The sequence below is a fragment of the Marmota marmota genome, unplaced genomic scaffold, assembly GCF_001458135.2.
Source record: "Marmota marmota marmota unplaced genomic scaffold, marMar, whole genome shotgun sequence".
In the NCBI taxonomy this organism is placed as follows: domain Eukaryota; kingdom Metazoa; phylum Chordata; class Mammalia; order Rodentia; family Sciuridae; genus Marmota; species Marmota marmota.
Genome location: NW_026000077.1, coordinates 4,051,661 through 4,074,819, shown reverse-complemented (window position 1 = coordinate 4,074,819; position 23,159 = coordinate 4,051,661). Strand labels below are relative to the sequence as shown.

General features: G+C 44.5%; 1 protein-coding gene across 1 annotated transcript in view; it reads left to right on the top strand.

Moving 5' to 3' along the window:
- Casq2 (calsequestrin 2) overlaps window positions 1-22,951 on the top strand; it is a 66,618-nt gene extending 43,667 nt beyond the window's left edge. The window contains exons 7-11 of the mRNA XM_015502225.2: window positions 1,305-1,350; window positions 7,346-7,400; window positions 17,693-17,793; window positions 19,951-20,025; window positions 21,658-22,951. Coding sequence (XP_015357711.1) covers window positions 1,305-1,350; window positions 7,346-7,400; window positions 17,693-17,793; window positions 19,951-20,025; window positions 21,658-21,885 — 505 coding nt within the window. The 3' untranslated portion in view covers window positions 21,886-22,951. The remainder of the gene's footprint in view (window positions 1-1,304; window positions 1,351-7,345; window positions 7,401-17,692; window positions 17,794-19,950; window positions 20,026-21,657) is intronic.
- The last annotated feature ends 208 nt before the right edge of the window (window positions 22,952-23,159 follow it).

The window sequence follows — 23,159 nt, the reverse complement described above, 5'->3', positions numbered from 1 at the left end:
TAGCAGAAGAGAACTCAGTAGTATGGCTTTGTTAGTCATTGATATGCTTATCAGCATTACTCCCATAAGTTATTATTGATGAATATGGGTCTGTCCTTGAAAGTAGGTCAGACTGCCTCCCCTCACCAGCAAGCCCCCTCAAAGTCATAGTAAAATATAAGTAAAATTCTACCCTAATAACGATATCTGTTTAGTGAAAACTTCCTCTGTGTCAAGCACCGTGCTGGGTGCTTTATGGGAGCTACTTGATCTCATCTCCAATATTACGAGGTGATCATTATTATCCCAGTTTGACAGACCAGGGAATAAGACTCATAGTATTTAAATAACGAGTCAAGGATAAACATTCTATACATACAACTTCTGGGAGAGGAATATTTGATACCACTTAGAGTAGCTCTAGCAGAGATCAACAAACTTTTTCCCTAAAGGAACAGCTAGTAAATATTCCAGGTTCTGTGGGCCAGATGGCCTGTCTTGAAGCTGCTCAACTCTGCCCCTGTAGCATGAAAGCATCCATAGACCATGTATAAACACATGGATGTGGCCATGTCCCAATCAAAGTTTGTTTACAAAAACTAGAGTCACTGGCTGATTGGGCCCACCAGCTGTAGTTTGCTGGCTGTGCTCTTGGTGGAGAGACAATACTGGAACATGGACCATGTCAGTGGGTTCACTGCCTCGCCCATCCTTCCTACCCCACACATGCAAAAGTGTGTCCATTGAACCTGGAGAATCATGATCCCAGTGCCTGGATAGTCCTAGTCTCTGTAGGGAGGCAGCACTTGGAGGAACAAATATTAATAAGTCTAGCACTATTTGCCAACATTCAGAAAGAAATGAAACTGTGAGCAAATGTAGATCCTTCCTTCCCCCCTCAAAGATTCCTAAGGAGCTTTTGATGGATGGACTCTGATAACAAACAATGGCAGATTCTGGGCTGGGACAACCAAAACTTCCTGTTTTTTCTCTCCAGCTTCCTCCTTCTGGGCCTGTTCTGGGCTCTCAGGAGTGGAGCTGTCAGTTAGGAGGGAAATGCTTCTTGCCCTGGGTATGAATGGCCCCTGAAGCCTCTGACCCATTGTTTGTAGTAGGCTTTACATGCCTTGGATCAAATGGGCCTATGAAGAGGCTGAGTGACTGAGACCCAGCTCCGAGCCCCATACAGCAGGGTAGAGCAGCTCTGCTTTCCTAGGCAGAGAGGAGTTCAGGGCTCTTCATCATGTCTCATCTACACCTGGTGGGGCTGAGGCTGGTCTCCCACATGGCGATCTCTCCTCAAGGAAGCTCCTCCTTTTTTTCAGACCTACTCTACGTCGCCTGCGCCCAGAAGATATGTTTGAAACATGGGTAAGAAACTGGCAAACTCTTCCTGCCTTGTAGACACCCCTTTGGTTAAGTCCCAGGACTCAAACTAGGTCTTATTTGGCTGGGGTGGATGTCTAGATGGTGGACTATTTGGAACGTGGACAGTGCCATGCTCAGTTTGAACCCAGTTTTCCGTGGATCCAATGTAACCCTCTTCGGTATTTTTCACTGGGCAAAATTACTGTGTTGAGCTCATTTCTCACATGTTTTGATGACTTCCATTGATAGACCATCAGAGACCCAGAGTAATATAGTGGAAGGAGCTCAGGCTATAGAGTCATAGAGACTTGGGCTCAAGTTCAGAATGTGCCACCTAGTAGCTTAGTATCCTACATCAAGCCATGTGGTCTGGCTAAGCTTTAGTTTCCCCATCTAAAATCAGGACTTTCTGTAAGGATAAGTGAGATGAAGAGTTTAGAATATGGTAAGTACTCCATTAGTGAAAGGTAACATTTAAAAAAATATCAACTCAAGGCACTGGAAAGTGACTGAATCAGATTGTCCTTGTGGTCAGTGACATAGACACTATGCCAGATAGTAATTAGAAAGAGGCCCCTGGAGATATACTCCTCACCCTGGCTTCAGATTTGTACAGATTCCATCAACAATAACAACCAAAGTCTGTGGAGCATTTTCCAAGGTATTTCGCATGTCCTTTTTATTGGGCCTCTCAACAGTTCTAGAAACTGGGGTAGAACAAGTATCACTTTAGCCCATTTTACATATGGAAAAAATGATGATCATGCAGATTAGGTTAATTACTCAAAGAAACATAACTCATTAGTTTGGGGGACTTTAATTAAGGCCATCTGAAGCCAACTCTCATGTTGTCTCCAGTATGCCTCCCTAGAGTGACCCTGTCCCCACCAGGTGCCATTTGGGGTGGGAGTAGGGGTTAAAGGATTAACATGGAAGCATTTTTTTTAAATACTCTAATTCATGATCAGGGATGATGGATAAACAGGACCATGGAGTAACTTTATACATACTGTTTTGTCGGCATGTAACTCAGATGAATTTCTGAAAGGAGAGAAAATATTTCATAGACACTGAAGGACAAATAACTGAGTCTAGAGGAATGCATTATTTAAGAAAAACCAAGTATAGTTAAAAACCTATTGTCCTAACATTTAAGCCTTTCAAAAAATTAACCTTTAAAAGGTCTCGTTCCTAAGTTTAAAAATAATAACAACAAAAGGGTATAACAATGCTTTAAATGTAATATTCCTTTTAAAAATTGATCTAACCTTTTACTCTAAAATAATTTCAGCTTAACAAAAGTAGTGCAAAGAATTTCATTATTTCTTCACCCAAATTCCCCAAATGTTAACATTTTGCCATCATGACTTCCTGTCTCTCTCTCTCCCTCTCTCCATGAATATTTGTGTGTGTGTGTGTGTGAGAGAGAGAGAGAGAGAAAGAGAGAACTGTTTGAGAGTAAGTAGCAGATGTGATTCCCCTTTATCCTAAATACTTCAAGAATTTCTAAACATAAGCATTTTTTCTAATAGTCATAGAACAATGGTCAAAATCATCACTGATCTAACTCTGCTATCTAATCCATAGATGTTATTTATACTGACCAGTTATTTCATTAATGTCCTTCATTGCAAAAGAAAAACTTTTATTTTTTTCCTGGCCTAGGAGCCAATGCCAGATCCCACATTTGCATTCAGTTGCTATGTTTCTTTAGCGGCCTTTAATCCTGAATAGATTCATGATCTTTCTCTCTTTCATAAAACAAATTACCATTTTAAATTGAGAACGATCACTCCCAGTCTGTTCTGTTGTGTCTTTATCTTTAGTTTTTCTATTTCCCTTATCCCTAAAAAACAATTCTCCATGATCTAGGCAAGGGTATTTAGTTTAACCAAGTCGAGAAAGGACTCTAGAATGGTTTGCTCTTTCCTAACACCCCTGCTTTGCCTTCCTCCCTGTTGGGAAACTTGGATGAGGGCTGTCTGGGTCTGGTTAGGGCTTCTGTGACTGGTCCAGAATGTGCATGTCCAACTGGAGAGCACTGCTCCAGAGTGATATCCTCATAGACCACCTAACCAGATATTATGGAAAGTGACCAGTTAATGAACTTAAGAATCTTTATCTTCAACAGCCACTTTCTCAGACATTGAAAAACTTTTAAATAAGATAGGAAAGCTAGCTAGAATAAAGTAGCTATTTACCTTTTTCTACCCCCCACTCCAATTATGCAGGTTTCTTTTCTTTTCTTTCTTTCTTTCTTTTTTTTTTTAGAGAGAGAGAGAGAGAGAGAAAGAGAATTTATTTATTTATGTATTTTTAGTTTTTCGGCGGACACAACATCTTTGTTTGTATGTGGTGCTGAGGATCAAACCCCGGCCACATGCATGCCAGGCGAGCGCGCTACCACTTGAGCCACATCCCAAGCCCTATGCAGGTTTCTAAAGTCACAGATCATCTGCAACCTATAGTATTATTACTAAAGAAATTGGTGCCTAGTAATATTTGGTATGTGTAAATCCAAGAACACTTATTTATTTATAACACTAGAAAAATTTCAAGGTGAGGCAGGGCAATCCAAACGCAGTGCTGACCTGTCATTCTCCTTGGACACTCCACCCCCATCCTGGCAAATGGTCAGTCAGAGTCCTTGGCAAGTGTCCAGAGGGGATGAGAATCAGTGCTTTCTTCTAAAACAATCCTCTCTCTATTGCAATAGCAAGGCACTTCCAAAATGAGGCCAAAGACTCCTAGACAAGGCCGAGGCCGCTACACTGCACCTCAGTTAGGAAGCCTGTTAGCCTAAACTACTTATTTTTCCCCTCTGTGCCTCTTCATTCAATAGGAGAACATTCAAAAGAGATGAAGGAAATAAAATATTGACACTGGCAACATATCTGGTTCTTAGAAAAGTGATAAGGCTAATTTCTTCTTAGTATCTCTACTAGTATCTAGTTTTCTTTAGTGACAATCTAAGATTTTTATAGTCACACTCTTTTTTTAATCAATCAACATTAATAAAAATTATAGGGCTGGGGTTATGGCTCAGTGGTAAAGAGCTTGTCTGGCACGTGTGAGGCACTGAGTTCGATCCTCAGTGCCATGTAAAAATAAATAAATAAAATAAAGGTATTGTGTCTATCTACAACTAAAAAGAAAGAAAGAAAAAAGAACCTATAACATTGGTTTCTATTTTGAAATCTCATGTCCAAGGTGATGGTATTAGAAGGTGGGGCCTTTAAGGGTGGTTGGATCATGGGGGGCCCTCATGATTGGGGTTATTACCTTTATGCAAAAAGTCGCAAGAACTAGTTAACCCTTTTATCTATGAGCCAAAGTGCAGGGAAAATCCAAACTCTGAATCTGACAGTGACTTCCTCTTTGACTTCCCAGCCTCAAGAAAAGTAAGAAATAAAGTTCATTGATTTCTGTTATTTATAAGCTCCCCACTTTGATATTTTGTTATGGCAGTCAGAATGGACCAAGGCAGTGGGCTTTGGGGCCAGAAAGAACTGGCTGGAATCCCACTATGTCAATTACTAGCTCTGCAGCCTTGGGTAAGTCACCAATTCTTTAAGTATTAAGTAGGAATAGGATTTTTATTTGAGATTTAGAGATAATATATTTACAAAGTACTTATACAAAAGTGGCAAGTGGAAGATACTGTCAACATTTGAATCATCATTTTTTCAAAATATTCTTAAGTTGTCAATGGATCTTTTAAAAAAAAATTATTTACCCATTTATTTATATGCAGTCCTGAGGATTGAACCCAGGGCCTCACACATGCCAGGCAAGTGCTCTACCACTGAGCCACAACTCCAGCCCCTCATCATTGTTATTTTGAGAGCAGACCAGGCCACCCTTCCTAAAAGTGGGAGGGGTTGGTGCTGAGGCGGGACCCCAGCGCAGGAGCGGCGGGGCCTGCTGCTCACTCATCCTTGGGGACTCAGAGGTCCTGACCTGACAATGCAGCAGCATGATAATTCTCCTAGAGAGCTGACCACCTAGTTGATAAGAAAATATTTGTGCAATTAAAAAGGGAATTTCCAAGGCAGTATGATGTAAAGGCCAGATGGTTGCTCTAGGTAGCAAAGACTTCCAGGTTCAGAGAAAGCCCTTAGTTTTCTCAGTCTTGCAGGGAGCTCACCTCTTTCTGGCCTGTGCACACTGGGTTCTTACCGACTCATGGGCTTGCCGTGGACTCTTGTGAGTTTATTACTGAAAATACCTGGCCCCTAGCATGCACCTGCTTCTTCTTGGGTGTTCAAAAGAGGTTTGTGTGCTGAATCTGTGAGATGCAGGCAGAGAGGGGCTCTGTCCCTTGGTTACAGCTCTCCAGCCAGGGACAATGTCAGGCCTTGGAGAGTGACAGGCATATTACGAGCAGCCTCTTAGAAAACGAATATGGATTCTTAATTCAAAAACCAATTTCCAAACGCCTTCTAGAAGGGCACACAGAAATGAGGCCTGCTTCAGAGAGTTAATAGCACTCACTTCCAACTGATGGCAGGAGACAGAGATGCAGGGCAGCCTAATGAGAACTGACCGGGATATTCCATCTGGCAAGAATAGCAAATGTAAAACAGTGAGACCTCAGACTCCCCTTCTGGTTGCTGTCGGATTTGTGTAATAAACTGGCACGCACACACATATCTATATCTGTAAAATTCAATTCCCCAAAGAATCTGACCAAGGCAGTGCCCACTGTCTTGTTTTTAATAATAATATTTTCTATTTAATCTCTCTTAGAATTTTTTGGGGGTTTTGTCCATTCTATACTCATAGGGGAAAAATTAGCATTTAGATAGGATTGCAACAGCATTAAAATCAATTGAAATGGAAACGGAGATCTGGGGAGGGTTGAGATGCATGGAGTTTTGTTTTTTTTCCCCTGTAAGATGATTCTGGTATGCCATTCAGGGTGCCCAGTGAATACCTCTCCCATGTCATAATCAGTATTCACTTGGCTTTGTCCCCAGGTGCCTCTATCTCACACATATTCCTCTCCAAGTCTCCTAGGCATCACATTTCTTTTCACAGGGCCCCTCCGATGCTCCTACTTTTCCTCCTTCTGCAACAATCAATGCAAAGGAGACACAAGGCAGAAGGCCCTTTGTGTCCAGGATGTGGAAACACAAAATGCCTCTTGCTTGCCCATTATTTGAAATACTCTCTCTGGTTTCTTTTCCTTGTCCTGGCCCCCACCGCCACACTCACTATTCCCTCAATCATACACCCTCAATCTTCCAGAGACCCCAATTCGTGAGTCTTCTTGAGGCCTCCCACACTCATAGAAATGCTCATACTGATTTGGCAAGCTTTGGATTGAGAGCAGAAAGGACCCCAAGGAAACCCCTGGAGGTCACAGCCAGCAGGGTGTCCCCCTACTAACTTCATGGGCTGTTTCTTCAACCAGAGTCCTAACTTGTATAAACAACAACAACCCACATCCTAATAGACCTGGAGGGTTCTCATCTGCTGCCCACTTGGGGATGGTTTCAGGATCTATCAGCAGCATGCAGAAGTTCCCATAATCTGATATATTGCTGATGATACCTCCTGGTGGCAAATTCTTGAAACAAACTGGTAGCCACAGTCACTGAGCTGCCTCTGCATGCTCGCTTCCCCGGAAGCTCCTGATAAGCCAGACTCACATTCTTCCTCATTTCACTTTTTACTGCTGCTCTTCTGGACTGACCAAACCCAGGAGTGAGATCCATGTAGTGCTTATGTCTTGGTATGTGTAGCTGGTGTTCTCCCATCTAGCAAACCCATTTATCCAAATCCCTGATCAAAATTCTATGCATTCCTGCCAGCTGCTCATCTCTGTCCCCTTCCTTAATGTATGCCCTGCTCTGTTCCTCTGTATCTCCATGTCCGTTCCCCTTCCACGTCCTGCAAACCTCCACCCACCCATTTCCAGTCCAAACCTCTGTGTCCCTGTCCCTGGCTCACTCCTCCATCTGAGAGTGTGACCTTGGTTTCTTTTCTCCTTCAGGAGGATGACTTGAATGGGATCCATATCGTGGCCTTTGCAGAGAGGAGTGACCCAGGTAGGACACCCCCCATCTGCTTAGCTGTTAGCAGAAACTGTCTCACCTTACCTTCTCCTCCCTCGCATCCTTTCTATGTGGCAACCGCAAGATATTGGGCACCCCCTGGTGGTCACCTGTTAGGTGTGAATCTGTCTTCAGTTGTGCACACAGCTAAGGGAAGAGGAGGTGTGGACAAATTAGAACTTTAGACATTCTGCTTAGCGGCCCCAACTGGAGGAGTGTTGGGCACTGGCGAGAGCACTAGAATATGCAAGCTCGACAGGACATGTGTGTATGAACTTCTGTTCACTTTAAATATTTAGTCACCAATTTCATGATCTAGCCTACATAAATCACATCTTATGTTAATATAATAACACATGTATCCTTCAACAGAATAAAACATATTTCCCTAAACTATGAGAACTAAGCAAACCAAGCAGCTTATTTTACAAAGTGCAAGACTGACTCTATAATTGAATGAGTAATTCTTTTTATTGCAACTTGCACAACTTTTCCCTGGTGAAGTGCAGAAAAATTGAATTTTGCAGGAGGTGAAATGCTGGTTCCCTAGGGTGATGCTCTGTGAGATACAGTGGTCCCCAAAAGAAAGTGAAAATAGAGATCCTGTGTCCTTTTAGAGACCTGAAACCATCCAGAATGCAACCTAGGATGCAAGGAGCTCCATCATGAATGGCTTAGCAGCCAGGCCTTGGGCCATGAGGTGCCTGGGCAGGATTCCAAAACCTGACAGTGTCCAGACTGCAAAGTACCAAAGATCCCTTGAGCTACCTGAGACAGACCTTAGCCAAGTTGTATGCACCATCAGACTTAGGAAGCACTGCTCTAGGAAATGTAGACTCGAAAGGTGTTTGTCAGGACTTTAGCTACTCTTGGAGGGAGACATCGAGAGGTGACCTCCAACAGGCTCAGAGAAATTTTACTAGCTATCCAAGAAACACACTTGGTGGAACATCATGAAGGAGAGACAGATGTCTTTCAGTATACCTAATTCTTCAAAATGCCTTGACACATGGCAGGTGCCCAAAAAATATTTGTGGGACAGATTGTCAGATTGACTGCAACCCAAATTCTTTTACAATTAAAAAAAATGAAAATATCATCCACATCATCATTACCCTTTTAAAATGCACAGTTCAGTGGGGTTTTGGATATCACCAAGTTGTGCAACTTTGTGATACTACTTAAGTCTATAACATTTTCATCCTGCATGATGTTTCCTAGGTGTACCCGTGATACAGCGTGTATCAGTATTTCATTCATTTTTAGGATCAAATAATATTCCATTACATCAAAATCAAATTTATACTCCAAATCACCTGAGAGCTTCCTCTACCTCTCCTGTTCATTTTTTTGAATATCTGTTAATGTGCCAGATTTCTTACTATAAATTTGCACAGTTGGAAAACCTCTTCAAGGAGATTGTGGCCTTGTCCATAAATAAGTGAGTAAATAAATAAAAGCCAGAATAGTTTCAACTTCTTTTCACAGTTTCTGACCATCCTCTATCCCTGGGGGAGAAAATACCAAAGGAAGCCAGTTGCCCAAGGTTTACAAGCAATAATCAAACAGAATCGGATCCCTGGTGTTGTGTGAACTGAGATGAAGTTGCTACTGGCAGCTGCTGGCTGGCAGGACTCCAGGGAACTTCCTTCCCGCCCCACTGCCCCCTTCCAGGATTGTGGGGAGGCCTGTCTGGCTCTCTGCAACAATGGAACAAAGAGCCCTCCCTGAATTGCAGAAACCTGTTTGACCGAGATTGCTGCTGCAATGAATCAAGCTCCTGAAACTTCTTCTACCTCCTCCCTACACAAATATCCCTGGGCCTGAAAGCTCTGCCTTTCTCCCAAGGAGACCAAGCTGGGGTTTGTTTCTCAGAAGCTGAAGCACTGCACTGAGGGGAGGGGGAGGAGCTCTGCAAGCATCATCTTTCAGCAGAGGGAGGACCTTGCCAATCAGACTGGAAAAATGAAGGGCTTTTCCATTCTGGTCCCTGACTTTGACTTTGTGGTTAGTCAGTGATTTACCTGCAGGGCATCCATGTGTAACCTGGGCCCAGAGGCCTGGCTACAGGATTAAGAATTTCAATTCTGCCCAGGACAGTTCCTTGGATAACTTTGCTCTTGCTAACAAGTTGCGCAGGACCTATTGCCTGACCAGACTGCTACCTGCCCTGCCAAAGGAGGAAGGGTATACATCCAGGAAAGCAGCACGATTCTTCTTAAAGAGCTAACAGTATTGAAGAACTGAGCTGGGAGTTTTCTGTAGATGATTTCATTTAGTCCTAAAGTTATTCGGTGATGTGTAGATGGTGATTTAATTATTATTCCAGTGACATATGAGGAAAGGGAGTCTTAGAGATTAAGTAACTTGCCTGTAGCACCCACAGCACTTAAACTAAAGTTCACATTCTAGTAGGCTCTCTAGAGCATCAGGATTAGGTATCGTGATTATGATGAAGGTGGTGATAATGTCATTCACTGTGTGCTTATATGACATAATCCCACAAGGGAGGTTCTATTTTTATACCCATTTTAGGAGTGGAGGAAGCTGAGGCTGAGAGAGGTTAACTTGCTGGGAAGCAGTGGCATTAAGCTGAGGGCTGTGTGGCTCCCCACCCACACCCTTATGGGGAGACATGCTGCAGACATTTACTTATATGCCATTCTGAGTCCTACCATTCAGTACACCTTCTCCCTTCTCCGCTGTCTTTCACCACCCCCTCCACCTCCAGTATTTGAAGGACAAGAAAATGGAAACCCAACAAGTTCAGTAGCATGCTCAAGATCACAGGGCTATGGGACCACAGAAATGTGAGCTTAGATTTCCTGAGGGCTTCTTCTGGGAAAAAGTCCACCCTATCACACCACCTCTCCAACAGTGCCCCTGCCAATCGGCAGGCCTCGGGCTCTGAGCATGCTCAGTGCTGCTGCAGTGTAGGGAGAAAGGACAAGGGCTGTGTGAGCAGGAGGAGGGCAGGAAAGCGAGAAGAGAGCAGAGCCATCTGGGAGCTTGAGTGCCCAGTTAATGAAGACGAATCCCACTTTCTTTGCTGCTCACTGATGTTCCGGGATTTGGAATCTGAGATTATAAAGCAGCATCCACCACTCATATCTCTCCCAGTGGCCTGGACCCACAAGGACTCTTGTTGCAGTTCTGACCTTCACAGGGCTATGGTGGCCCACCACAGAAAGCTGAGGATAGGCAGGCCTCCTGGGAGAAGGCAGTGCCCTCTGTCCTGACCCTGGAGCGAAACCGTCAGGTTCCTCCTTGCAGTAAGCTCCCATCCCAGTGCTGGCAGGGAGACCTGGCTGGGAAGGACATTGCCTGGGTTCTGTTGTCTTGCTGGGGACCCACAGCAGCCCAAGTACCTCCACCCAAACCTTCTTTCCCACAGCAGCACTCAAGTGCCGGCCCAGAGCTGCTTGTTTGACAGCTTTGAAAATGAACGGCTTTCTTGCCTGCCTCCCCCAGATGTGTCTGCATCAGGCTGACATCTTCTTTATAACACTTGATGAAAGGTTTGCAAAGCAGCGTTTCTACATGAGCGCGTGCTGGATGGATATCCTCCAAGGGCACCAGGAATATTAGCACTAACAAGCTGGAAAGGCAAGGACAGGCTGCTGTCTTGAGGAGTGGAACAGAATTAGTGACAGGCCCTAGAAGCAAGTCTCCAAGCCCTGTTGCACCTGAGCTTCCACTGCCTCAGGTTCTTGTAAAAATGATTTTGAGACCAATTGTCTCCATCAGGAACACTAAATGCTTCTTTAAGTTTTTTAAATTTAAAGTTGGTTTAGCAAGTTCGATATTTGATTCTTACTAGCTTAGATGCTAAACATTATTCCAAACATTAGTGCACGTAATCTTTACAATAATTCTCTGGATAAGGGCTGTTATTTCATCTTCCCCAGGGTACAGATGAGGATGCACAGGTACAGAGAAATTAAATAGTATCCCACAGTCATATATCAAGTAACAGGTAGAAATGGGATTCAAACCCAGCAATCCAGCCTCAAGTCTGGGCTCTGTAACCACCACCTGATGCTTCTCTCCATCATGAAAATGCATCTGTCTCCCGAATTCTGGGGTTCAAGGATTAGGAGAAGACAGAACATAGAAATAAGTCGAAGTAAGGAGCAGCAGGGTCCTATGTCTCAGGCACCATCTCAAAAATACAGGGCCCACACAATGTCCCCCGTTCTAAGTAGACATCTTGCGCTCACATGTGGCTTCTGGGTGACTGAGTTTTGTCAGGGAGAACTGCCAGCCGTGTCTGTCCTTCTGAGGCTCCCTATAGGGCACAGGCCCACAGAATTCTGCTGTTGGAGAATTCCATACCTACTAAGTAGGCTTTGGCCTGAGGACCCCCTGAGCCTTTCTGAGAGAAGACCTGCAGGGGTGGTTATCTGCCTCACATACCTGTGTGTCCCAGCACCTGGCCCTGGGCCTGGAACATTGTGAAGATTCAAAATATACCTACCGAAGGCAATAAGAAAAAAAAAAAACCTTCCCATCAATGAAAAATGAAAGTAGTGAGAAAAAACTTCAAATGAATAAAAGGTTGATATGGGTATAGGAGGGAAAGGAAGAAGGCCCAGGACAGGTGCCCCACCGTCTTTACATGATGACAATAGCGTCTCCTAATTATCAGCAAGCCTATGGAGTAACAAGGCAGCTATTTGCTCCATTTCCAGAGGGAGAAATGGAGGACCCAGAGGGGTTAAGTACCTGTGTGAGGTCCCCCAACTTCAGACCTAATGTCCTCTCCAGACATAACCTCTAAGCTGCGCGATGGGCTGGCCCCTGGCCTACTTATTTGTGTACCTGTCACATGGCTGTCCCAACCCTCAGCCTCTATGCCTAGGCAGAGACCCTAAGGCTCACAACTCTCCATGATGTGGAGTCGGGGGAGGGATCCTTCCAGTGCCTAGTAGGTTAAGCACAGCCAGTTCCCCAGGATTAGCTTACAGGACAGAGGTTAAGGGCAGGGGGGCAGCATGGCAGGCCTGTCTGCTCCTGGGCCATGGCTTTGACTAAGACATGTGCCTCTGCCAGATGGGGCCTTGGCTCCCGTCATGGCTGCTCCCAGCCTGGAGCTAGTCCCCAAGGGCTTGGTACAGGCTCATTCCCACCAGCCTCTGCCAGGGAACCAGGAAAGGATAATCACCGGTTTCTCTTCCCACAAAGATATGATTCCCAGAGGCCACTTGCTTTCCGTGGGAAACCTTCTGGCTCAGCATGCATCCCTCAGTCCTGGGTCCTGGACTCTGGGGACTAAAGCCCAAGTGGCTGGAAAGGAATTGGAGTTCGCAGGGCCCTCCTCTTTACTTTGGTCCATATCTGAGATTCTAGTCGTCGTACTCAACATCATCACCAGGCTAACCCACCCATCTCACGGTGGCTGTGGGGAGGACAGGGCTCAGGACTGTGATCAGAGGTAGGGAGGGACTACCCTGCAACACGGGAAAGGCAGGAGCAGCCCACCAGTGCCACGGCTACAACACGGACTGGTCCCTCTGTGACCCAGCCCCTGCCTCCCTGATGTTGAAGCTGTTACTCAGGGTTTGAGGTTCTCGGGGGGCACAAATTTAAGGAAGGAAGGAAGATGGCAGCATTACTGTGAAGAGGGCTGAGACCTTAGAGGGAAGATGAATGGTGGAAACAGCTCCAGACATACAGACTAAAGATCTGAGTTAGACTCCTGGATCTTCCACTTGCTCATATGTGTCTGAACAAGTCACTTCCTCTCCCTGTATCTTGCTTCCTTTCTTTGTGAAATGAAGATAAGACCATCAAGACCAGACGTGAAGACTAAATGCAAAAGTACTCTGTGCTCAGTAAGTGCTCAACAAGTAAATGTCGGGGCAGCATGATTATGGACTTTCTGCATACAAAGAACAAAGTCCTGTGTCTATAAAGGAAGAAATGTGGAAATGAACTTCTTGTGAAGAAGGAGATTTCACAAGGAGTTGGGTGCAAAGAAGACATTCTTGACCGTTAAGGATTATCAATCTCATTTTTGGCCTTTAGGAGGGTCAAAGGATTTTAACCCTGCAGATATTCAAAAGAAAAGACAGGGGGCTGTGCACCTGCCTGGTGTTCAGGATGTTGGGGATTTTCTGTGGCTCTGGAAATTGGTGTTTCTCTAATAGCCTCAGGGAATAGTCCTCTAGCTGCCAAATCTAGGGGGCTTTCGGCCTGCGGGTCTCTGAATAGCATCCCACCCACCCCCCTTTTCTCTACATGTAGTTTTTGAATTATGGGCTATTCCTTCTGAAAGCTAGCTGGTCACAAGCTAAAAAGAACTTGAAGCCAGGTCCATCACTGATAAAGTAAACATTTATTCACTTCAAACTCACTGGTCCACTCTCACAATTCCAGCTGTGCTCTAATCCTGTGCTTAATGTCTAATTACAAAAGTGAAATAGGCTTTCTGCAGCTGCCGTCCTGGGCAGAGGGGGCTCCCCAGTGGCTATTTTCCTTGTTCAGGGTATCTGCCAGTTTTACCAAGAAACTGAAGCTCTCCAGAGCAGAAAAAGGAACTTAAAACTTAGGATTTTAGCAATGGAATACATATGACACCAGGTGAGCTGCCCTAATTTAGGTTTCCCAGCCTGATGAGAAGCCATTCAAACAGCTCTACTCCGGGCTGGAGACTGAAGAGGAGACAGCCTTGGAGGCTTGCACCCCTTGAATCAGGAAGATTCAAGTGAGCTAATGCCTTACAAACAAAGCAGTTAAACTGGCTCTAATTCAATTATGAAGGCAAGGTTCTCCGTCAACCAGCTGGTACAGATGTCCCAAAACTCTTCATTCACAGAATCAGCAACAGGAGCCACAAAGAACCACCCCTGGACACACTGTCTTATGGGTCCAAGACTGTTCCTAACCTTCTCCTGGCACCCAGGTCACTGCTCTTAATACATATGTGTAGAATACACAGATGAATGGCTGGGCTTCTGGGGGCTCTTCGGCTTCCTTGCATTCAGAAAAATGTCGGATCATTGAGGAAAAATAATGGCTGAACCTTACTGCGTGCCAGGCATTGTCTTAAGTGCCTCAGAGATACTCATTTAACATACTATCACCCCATGAAGTAGGTAGTCTCATCATAGCCCCATTTTACTCACAAGGAAACAAGACATTAAATAATGTGGCCTGAGTCACACGCTGATTTAGACAAGGTCATTTGGCCCCAGAACCCATGTGTTTCAGTGTTGTGATGGCTACCTCCTTGAAGAATGGGCTATTCTGTTATTGAAAATATCCGGGGCCATTGATGACTGCCCATTATGGAATCTCTCACCCCACAAGTGAATGGGCTGCCCTTGCTGGACGCATTGGTGCACACCTGTATTCCCAGCGGCTTTAGAGGCTAAGGCAGAAGGATGGTGAATCCAAAGCCAGCCTCAGCTAAGCAACTCAGTGAGACCCTGTCTCTAAATAAATACAAGATAGGGCTGGGGATGTGGCTCAGTGGCTGAGTGCTCCTGAGTAAAATACCTGGTACCCCGTCCCAAAAAGGGCTGCCCTTGGATCTCAATGAAACTTCTCTGCTTTAATGCCAATCTTATTTATTTTTTTTTCTTTGAATGGTTTTTGAGCTTTCCTTGTTCCTTTGTAGACATGAAGAATATTCTCTTCACAAACACCATTCATATTCTTAAAAACAGGCTTTAAACCCCCACTTTTGAATTATTTTATTTATGTCAAAATTCTAATCCACTTTATTTTTTCTTCTACAACTCAATTTTTATTCTTCTATTGTTTTTATCTCTGAACCTGCTATAAAATGTAGAATAGAAATGTGCTGTTGGTTCTTTCATGGAACATTCCTTTTGATGAACCCTAACATTATGTGAATTTTTTTCCATCAGAAAACTCCAGTGCTGTGTTGTCATGCAGCCTGTAGTTCTGACTACAGACAGTGCCCTCTGCATCTCTAAGCATGGCTTCTGGAGACTTGAGCTCCTCTCTGTGGCCTCAGTTCTCTCCTTTTCTTTATGTAAATCAGTCTCAGGTTGCACCTCAGGTTTACTCTCTACTTGTCTTTGGGTCTGTGTTGTTGGGTTTCATCCTCTTTGTTTTGTCAAGGTCACTTTAACATTAGAATCTCATCTTCCAGAAGATAGGCAATGTCACCTCAATTATTCTTCCTTTTCTTCTCTGCTGTTGAAAGCAGTAACTGTAGATTTTTTTTGGGGGGGGGGCTTCCTCCTAGCTGTCTGTGCATTATGATCCACGAATCCACAGATGCTCTGTGCATTTCCTTATTTGCTTCTCCTATGACATGGGCACATGCCTGGAGGAGAGCCACAGTCACCACATAGAGCAGCTGGTGACATTCTGGAGGGGCTTGACCTTCTCAGTCACACCTACAGGAAGCAGGAGCAGAACCCCACCCCTGCCTCCTCTATCCCTGTCCTCATCCCTGAGGTGATAGATGCACAAACTCTAAAGCACAGGACCTGTCAATCTCAGGTGACTGCCATATAATCTCATTTGCAATATAAGGATGAGCAGAGATTGACAAACCACTTAGGCCAACACAGTCATCTCTGCAGGAAGAGACTGCAGGCCATAAAAACCCTCTTCTCCATTAGTGTCACTTTGATTTCCAGGTAATAATGCCTAAGGGCACCAGTGGGACTCCTCAGTATGAGTTAGTAATATTTAAAGAGACTACACCCACCCAAAGCAGAGCTGCTAATAGTATGCGTTATATCTGGAATATATTAGAGAAGAAGAATTGTAAGCAACACTTTGGCCAAAGGGCTGAAATAGCCAAACAGAGGCCAGTTGCTGGAGAGGGAGTTTTGTTAAACTGAGGCCATGGGGCATGGGTGGGAAGTTGGGAGGAAGGAAGATGCTTTTCAAAGAAACGGAAGTTGCTGGACTGAATTCTCAAGCAGTTGGTGAGCTGTTTATAATAAACGTCTAAACTTCAGGCCATAAATTCAGCTATGCGAGAAAGTAACTGAATCGTTTAGAGCTGAACCTAAATGTCTACTTGGAGTTGTGTACCACCGAATGAATTGTCCCTCAACCCCACCCAACCATCCTAAGGACTCGGGTCTTGCTGGTTCCCAGGCATAGCTGGTGGGGTCATCATCTTCTGTCCACATGGGCTTCTTCAGAGAAGTCTGTCATTCTGTCTGCCAGGTGGCCCTTGTTCTAAGCAGGTCACCACTGGCCCGGTCCCTTACTATTTACCTGTAGTAAATCATCAGGTCTGCCTCCACCTTGACTCTAGTCATGTTTCTCAGAAGCACAGACAGCTCCATGAAGCCTCCTGACTCCTTCTGCCCTCGTGCTAAGGGCGTCTCTAAAACACTCTGGGGACCTCCATTTGCCTGAGTTTTATTCTGAAGCAAAGTGTGAGTCCTCTCTACTTTTGGATTCCCTGACCTTATGGAGATTCTATAGGTGGACACATATGCACACACAGCTTGGGTTCCTGCACACACTTACACACACACACACACACACACACACTGTTTATTCTCAGGGACATGCCAGAATCTAAACTCTTATCTGTTCTAGCTAAGGATAGAATAGTGGCACTGAGGGTTTATAGTATGCCATCTCTTACCAAAGAGTTCTTCTAGGATTTTTGCTTATAGTGAAGATTTTATGCACCAGCTCTTTAAGGTTTAGGCTTTTGAAAGTTTGTTTCTTGAAGGTTAGAAGCCTTGTCTCTGCTTTTCCTATATGAATCATCCCTCCCTGAGGGCAGTGAATACTGCTGACTGAACAGAGGGAGGGCAGAGTATAAACAGAACTGGTGAAGGAGGGAGTGGGAAGCCCCATTTGACTGTGGAACAGGAGCACACTTTGTTGGAAGATTTTAGGAATTCCAGGTTGCACAGAACCAAGGGAAGACTTAAATGCTCTTGGCCCATAGAGCAGATGTGGGGAAACTCTGACGGATAGCACATGCTGTAAGAGATGGCTCAGGGTCACTGGGGACAGGCAAGGGTCATCTGCTTGGGCACTAAGCTTTTTCACTAAGGCTATGCAAGTGAAAAAATGGGATTTGGCTTTAGGTTAGAAACTGGTCAGTTCTGTGTGAGCTTTTAATTTCTTTACTGAAAACTTTTATGGTTTCCTTCATATAAGATGCTTTGTGGCTGGAACCCTCACATGACTCATTTTATAGACTAATCCTATAATTGAGGGTACACACCAAATGGCCTAAGACACCCTCATGGAAAGATGAGCTCTCCGCTCTCCGTGTGGGAACCCATGTGTGTGCAGGGGTTACTCAACCTTCTTGAATCCTACTTCAGATGGCTATGAGTTCCTGGAGATCCTGAAACAGGTGGCCCGGGACAACACTGACAACCCTGACCTGAGCATCGTGTGGATTGACCCAGATGACTTTCCTCTGGTAAGTGGCTCAGGCCAGGGCCCCATTTCTGGTCTCCTTCAGTCTCATGTTTGTGTGTAGCATGAGGCTCTCATGCATGAAGGAGGAGATAAAATAAGTAAGGGCACTTAAAGAAGCCCAGGGGCCACCCGTTATGGTGTGGGAGATCCTGGCTCATGGGAGAGCATTGAACTTGGGGCCTGGTGCAGTCACTGAAATGGCCAGACTTACTACTGTTCTCATAACCCAGAGATAGGAGTTGGAGACTCTCAGAGAGACCCACCCAAGTGAGCAGGGTGGATTCCTTCTGCCATTCTCCATCGATGCCCCTCATCCCACCACTCTCCCTCCCTGTAACTCCTTTCATTTTCTGGGTGAGGACCATCATTTTTGTGGGAAGGGGGTACCAGGGATTGAACTAAGGGGCACTCAACCACTGAGCCACATCCCCAGCCCTATTTTGTACTTCATTTAGAGTCAGGGTCTTACTGAGTTACTTAGTGACTCGCCATTGCTGAGGCTGGCTTTGAACTTGTGATCCTCTTGCCTCAGCCTCCTGAGCTGCTGGGATTACAGGCATGCACTGCTCTGGCCAGCAGGAACCATCATTTTGAAGCAACTCGAATTACTACATAATAAAATCCAGAGATTAATATTTTTTTGTAGAGTAAAGAACTTGGTGGAGAGACCTCTTTGAGGGCAGAGACCATGCCTACCTCATCCATGGTGCATCCCCCAGGAGCTGGGGAGTATCTAACATGTATTAAAGGTGCAAGAACCTTAGAGTCCGAACTCTAACCAGTGTCAATGATCAAGGAAGCTTTCATTATGCTTGGCTTTAAAAAGAATAAAGAGAATTTGTATGGTACGTGAATCCAGTAGTAATGATTATGAATATAGATAATGCCCTCTACTGGGTATCTGCAACTACAGGGAGTTCTGTCCATGCACCATCACAACTCCTCCCCTCAACAACCCTGTGACACAGGTGCTATCATGATCTCTATCAGACAGATGAAAAGAATGACAGCTGAAGAGATCTGCCAACCTAGGTCTATGGTGATCATTTCCAGTAGAGCTAACTGCATGTAATGAGTATAAGTTATCATTCAGTAAATAAAAACTTTATCTCCCAGGAATTAATATTAGTTGTGTAGGTTATAAATGATGATTAAATCCAGAAAATCATGAATACTATGATTAAATACAGAAAATTGAGGGATATAATGATCTCAAGTATCCTGATATCCAATCCTGTGTGGAGATGGGTGAATCAAAGGCAGAGACTTCTATGACACTTGAAACCAATGTTGTAATTCTGAGTAATTCTAGAAAGTCCTGGCCATATATGACTGAACAGAGCACAGCTTTTTAAAAAAAAAAAAATTTTTTTTGCTTCTGCCTGGTTGTATTTCTTGTTTATCTTACTATTTTGTTATGTAAGCTTGTAGATAATCTGCAATGTTCTTGGTCACTTCTGTGTGTTTGACTTGGTTTTTGCAAAGGAGTAAGCTTAACACTATTGTGATTTCCAGATTCCTGAAAATCTCAGTGCTCATCAGTCCCTATATTTCCCTGGAACACTTTTTACCACAGGGTGTCTCCATTTTCTCAGCCCGATGACCTCTGGCTCCTGCAGTCCTGTCCCAGATATTTGTCCACATGGAGCCCAAGCCTGGCTGAATGAAGAAATCTTCCTTTTATTTATTTTTAATGCCAACTTATGGTAGATCACTGCTTTTTTTTTTTTTTTTTGGCCATTTCTTGTAGCAAAGTGGCACAAGATAAGGGATTTTTTTCGAATGGAACACTGAGAGAGAGATGGAGGGAAACAGCTCTTTCATCACCCTTGAACTATAAAAGAGCCACAAGTAATTTGGGAATCAATGTTGGACCATCTCTGTAATTTTCTTCCTTACAGCTGTAGAAGCTTTTATATTATATGTTTTCGTAGTTTGGGCTATGACATCTTTTATTAAGTGCTTATTTAAAGTGCCTGAGGGCTGGGGCCAAGTCTTCAATTTCCTAAGTACCCACAAGTGTGCGGAAGACCTTGAACCAATGGTGACCCAGTTACTATGGTAGAATGGCAGGTGAGTCCAGCCACAAAAAGTGGCTGTAACAGGGATCACCCTCTGCTTGCTGTCTAATCTGATTTTTTTTTTGTTGTTGTTGCAGCTTGTTGCTTACTGGGAGAAGACTTTCAAGATTGATCTATTCAAGCCACAGATTGGGGTGGTGAATGTGACAGACGTGAGTATCCCCCATGAAGGTTTGCTCAGGCACCCTCAGAGGGCATGGTTTGCTGCTCTGTGGCCCAGACTGTGAGATCATCAGCTGCTTTAGCGACGGGCAGAACCCTTGGCCCTGCCTGAGCTCTGGAATCTTGCCACTGTGGCCAAACCTGGTCTCTGAAGCCAGTCTTAAGCTACAGTTCCGTGGCTTTGCTCCCTGGGTACATTCCCTTGCTTGAGACCAGCCTGGTCCAACTCATCCATCTATAACCTTCCACCCAAGAAAATCCTCTTCCCAACGCCAGACAACAAGGTCTGTTCACATAAGGGAGCCCACACCTGGAGCGGTCATTGCATCCCCAGCGAGGGGTCCTTGTGGTGCAGAAGCTCATGCAGACAGCTGTCCCACAGCTGGAGAGCAGGCCATGAAGAGAAGGAAGAAAATCCTACACAGTTAAGGGGATTCTTCTCACAGTTCAGGTGCTGGTGAACTAAGGTGAGCTGGCAGAGTGTGAGGAATTTCAGACCTCAGTCCAGACTCTGATGCAATTTCACCATAACAAGTGAGAACAGATTCAACCAGGCAAACAGCAGACAGAAACGATGATCACCAGAGCCCGCAATAGAGCCATAGTAATTGAAGTCGACCATCTTGTGAACAGGGACCATTAGCAATGTCCTCTCGCCTTGTTGTTAGTTGTTCAATCACCCAGGGAGCTCTACATTCATTTACTTTGTAAACTACTTTTAAAATTAGTAAGAATAAAAAATAATTTTTAAAAAATATGCTTTCTGGGCTTGGTGGTGCATGTCTGTAATCCCAGAGCTTTGGGAGGCTGATGCAGGAGGATTGCAAGTTGGATGCCAACTTCAGCAACTTAGTGAGACCCTGTCTTATCGTAAAAAATAAAAAAGGCTGGGGGTGTAACTCAGTGGTTCAATCCCCAGTACCTAAATATGAATAAATGAATATATGTTCAAGTTAAAACAATTTAAATAAAATGGGGGGTATAAATGAAATAGGTGATATAAATGATAAAAATGAAATAGTAGGATAATAAATGAAAAGGAAAAGTGTTTTTTTTCCCCTCTCACTGCCTTAACTTCATCCCTAGTCCCATTCCTTGACAAATCATTGGTTCTTGTTACATTGAGTTTGTTGTTATTTTGTTTTGTTCTGTTTTGTTTCTGCAGTACTGGGGATTGAACCCAGGGGCACTTTACCCCTGAGCCATATGTCCAGTCCTTTTGATTTTTAATTTTAAGATAGGGTCTTGCTAAGTTGTTTAGATGTGCGCTAAGTTGCTGAGGCTGGCTTTGAACTTGCAATCCTCCTGCCTCAGCCCCCACCTCCACCCTTCCAGGAGCTGGGAGTATAGGCATGCACTACCATGCCTGCTTGCTGCATGAGTGTCCTACCAGAAATTTCATATATGTGTATAGCCACTGGGCAGTGGGATGCACATTTCATTTTATGTTACTCGAACAGAGCACTGCACATACCATTCTGCACCTTGGCATTTAACAATGTGTACATATTCCTGGTAGGTGTAAGAGACATGGGGGCCACTCCACACAGCTGCTTGGAACCTTCTGGTCTGACCCTGCCCTCATGCACCTGCTCACTGGTTCATTGTGTCCCCTGCTGCAGGCGGACAGTGTCTGGATGGAGATTCCAGACGATGATGACCTGCCCACAGCGGAGGAGCTGGAAGACTGGATTGAGGATGTGCTTTCTGGAAAGATCAACACTGAAGATGATGACAATGAAGACGAAGATGATGATGATGATAACAACAATGACGAGGAGGACGATGAGGATGACGATGATGATTCTGATGAAGAGGAGAATGATGACAGTGATGATGATGATGAATAGCTCTGACTCCAAATGGTTCTGGATGAAGACAAAATCCCAGCCACCTCCAACCATATGATGGCCAGGGTGGCAGAGAGCAGCCCCGCCTCGCACCTAGCTGACTCTGTTCCTTTTCCCAACAATGTCTCCCTGCTCATCAGGAGCAATACAGTTCAGCAGATGCCTTTTCAAATCCAGCAGTCCAACTCAGCAGGGACAGGGGAGGCATGTTCCATGTTGACCTGTCCTGACTGTCACACAACAGTTCTGGTTCTTTCCTAGACCATCCAGGGTCCTAGCCATGCCTGAATCTGGCAGTCTGGGCAGAACCATCTCCTAACACCTCTACTTAAGTTTACTTGTCACCTTTGACTGTGCCAGTAACAGAGATGACCCTTTGCTAGTTCACAAGCATGGTGTGACCTTGTCATCAGAGCCCAGGGAGGGCACACTATTTATCAATTCAGCCCCCAGACCTAGAACATCGGTGGACTCTGACCGGAGCCCTTGGATGGCTATTGAGAGGCCTCAGGACTTCTGTTTAGGTGTCACTGTCATTTCCAGGCTATTCGGATGCTGGGGCGGGAGGTTGATTTGCTCTCTGTACTTCCTACCAGGTGACAAGTCTCACGTATTCACCAGCAGTGGGGAAGAAGGGAAGAGACTGAAGGCTCAGAGGCTCTTTATTTTTCTCCTGGGAATGGGCTACCCCTTAGTTTGAGCAGGGCATTGAATACCCCTTCTCTGTGCTGCTAGTGAGCCTCCCCATGTAAAGGTCACTTTATCCAGTGGTCAATTTATCAGCACTCCCACAGTTGACCAGGGCAATAAAATAATTGGAGTTCATAATGATGCCCTGAGGCCATGGGGAAAGGGAAAAAAACAAGACCCAAAGTGCCTTCTGAACTGTCTAAAAGTTACGTTATGCTTGATAGGTTTAGTATTAAGTGTGCAGTACAATTTCTAATTTATTTTCTCAATCTGTTAACAAATATAAGATACTATGCAAATTTTTTGAAATTAGGGCAAATTTTTTTTTGTGGAATAGTAGTTAACTAATGGTCATTAAACTCGTATTTTGAAAATATTGAGACTACCTTGAAAATCCTGTCTTGGTTTTTCGGATTCCATTCATTCTCCTTTGGTCCAGTCCTTCCTTTCTATTTCTTCTCTGTTTTGTTGGTGTTTTTTCACTGTCTCTGCACTCTGTCCACTCGTCCATGGCAATATCACCCTTGCACATCAACTACCACCTGTGTGCTACTCCTTTCCAATATAGCTCTCTAACCTTGACT